Source organism: Echinops telfairi, unplaced genomic scaffold (genome assembly GCF_000313985.2).
Source record: "Echinops telfairi isolate 266 unplaced genomic scaffold, ASM31398v2 ScPeMD7_2565;HRSCAF=3150, whole genome shotgun sequence".
Taxonomy (NCBI): domain Eukaryota; kingdom Metazoa; phylum Chordata; class Mammalia; order Afrosoricida; family Tenrecidae; genus Echinops; species Echinops telfairi.
Window position 1 is genome coordinate 12,319,629 of NW_022106463.1, and position 2,186 is coordinate 12,321,814.

Sequence of the window (2,186 nt, forward strand, 5' to 3'; positions counted from 1 at the left end):
AAGCACATGCATGCATTGTAACCCTTATGGTGCACGCATCTCAAACCTGTTACTGTTAGGTGGGTTTTGACTGATAATTTTGCTGAAACTTTAGTGAGTTCACTGAAAATTTAGTGAGTTCATAAGTATGTGAAATACTGAATAATTAAAACATATTTCCCTTTTATACAATTAGGAATCACCACGGTTTAGAAATAGAATGAGAATAATGATTGTCAGATTATTTAATCTGAATTGCGAAACAATTTGTCAGATTATTTAATCTGAAATGTGAAACAATTCAAGGTAAAAAAGATAACATGTTTACTATGTGTAGTATTGTCGAAACTAACAAATATATAATATTTAACTGTTTGTTGCTTGTTTTATCAGCAAGCATGTGATAGAGAATGTCAGTGAAGTTAATGAAGACTATCAATGTGGACAGTCCTTCAGCTGGGTTGTAGATCTTTCCGTGCTCAGAAGAACTCCCATGGAAGCCTATTCTTCATCATATCTTCAGTGTGTTAAATCCTCCACGGATCATTCATCACTTACACATCATATCAGCTCTCACTTTGAATATGGTACCTACCAAGATAAGGGATGTGAAGATGTCTGCAGTTGGCCACCTTACCTCAGGACATCAGTGCAGACTCTTACTGGAAAGAAACCCTATGAATGTAAAGAATGTGGCAAAGCCTTTCGCTATCCCTCTCACCTTCGAACACATATGAGAAGTCACAATGGAGAAAGGCCTTATGAATGTCAGGAATGTGGGAAATCCTTTGTCCAGTCTTCATCCCTCAATAGTCATATGAGAACTCACAGTGGAGAGAAGCCATATGAATGTCAGGAATGTGGGAAAGCCTTTCTTCAGTCTTCAGGCCTTATTGCACATATGAGAAGTCACAGTGGAGAGCGGCCCTATGAATGTCAGGAATGTGGGAAAGCTTTTGTTCGGTCTTCATCCCTCAATAGTCATATGAGAACTCACAGTGGGGAGAAGCCATATGGATGTAAGGAATGTGGGAAAGCCTTTAGTGTGTCCTCAAATGTCATTCAACATATGATAATTCACAGTGGAGAGAGGCCTTATAAATGTAAAGAATGTGGCAGGTCCTTTTCTCATTATTCGTCCCTCATCAGACATAGGAGAGTTCACAGTGGAGAGAGGCCCTATGAGTGTAAGGAATGTGGCAAAACCTTTCGTTGGTCCTCAGACTTCTCTGCGCACAAGCACACTTGTAGTACAGAGAAGTCTTAAGGATGGTTTGCCACATACTGATGCTTCAAATTAAAATTTCCTTGAAGTCTCTCCTAAGAGAAAGCATCTCAGAGAGTAAGAAGGCAACAGAAATGCAAAATAAGGGATCATGAAAATTACTTTGTGCATTTGGGAAAAACAGTTTCATTGTAAGTATACATCTGCCTTGATAAGTGGCTAATTCTTCAGTATCACGAGCAGCTGTGCAGATGTGTACTTTCTCAGATCACACTAAATTTTACCTAAAATCTTTTTGTGTCACAAGTAAGGACTTAGCAAGCAGCCTTGAACATATGTGAATTCATGGTTTTAAATGTTAAATTATATTAAATTGCAATAAAATGTGCTGATGTTGTATTTGGAATGAGAGTGGTTTTTGACTAATTGCTTGAGCTTTGCTTCCATGTTTTTCACTTTTACCCCCTGAAAAGTTAAGAATTTTACCCTTTGTAGTTTTTAAGTTTTCATGGGGAGATGCTTTTTCAGGCTTTACAGATAACTTACTTTGTCTACTAACATTTTACTTTGTCTACTGACTTTGGATTCATTGATTATTATTCCCTGAAATTATTATCATTTTGAATTTGATGCTGCACTGTGACAGTGTTTAGCTGAGGTATCCTGGCTTCTGTGCCTCTTTTGCACTAATCTTGCGATTCTGGTAGAATTCATGAACAAACTGTTGCTGCTTCCCTTCAGAAGTGAAGATTGACCCACCTCCAACCAAAAGACAGTATTCACTAAACAGTACCTGCAGCTGGAGGAGAATGCAACTGGTGGTGAAACTTTAAATAACTTAACCACCGGTTCTCTGCCCTATTGGCTACTTTATGTAAAACAAAAGATATTCCAAAAGGTAGTTTATTATTTCATACAGTTTGTACTTCAGCAAGAATATCAATATGAATAATAAAAGAGATACAAAACAACAACAAACAAA

At 37.4% G+C, this 2,186-nt stretch overlaps 1 protein-coding gene across 1 annotated transcript in view; it reads left to right on the top strand.

Moving 5' to 3' along the window:
• LOC123522126 (zinc finger protein 239-like) overlaps nucleotides 1–1,610 on the top strand; it is a 56,137-nt gene extending 54,527 nt beyond the window's left edge. The window contains exon 4 of the mRNA XM_045293978.1: nucleotides 373–1,610. Within this exon, the coding sequence (XP_045149913.1) occupies nucleotides 373–1,246 (874 nt within the window). The 3' untranslated portion in view covers nucleotides 1,247–1,610. The remainder of the gene's footprint in view (nucleotides 1–372) is intronic.
• Nucleotides 1,611–2,186: the final 576 nt, after the last annotated feature.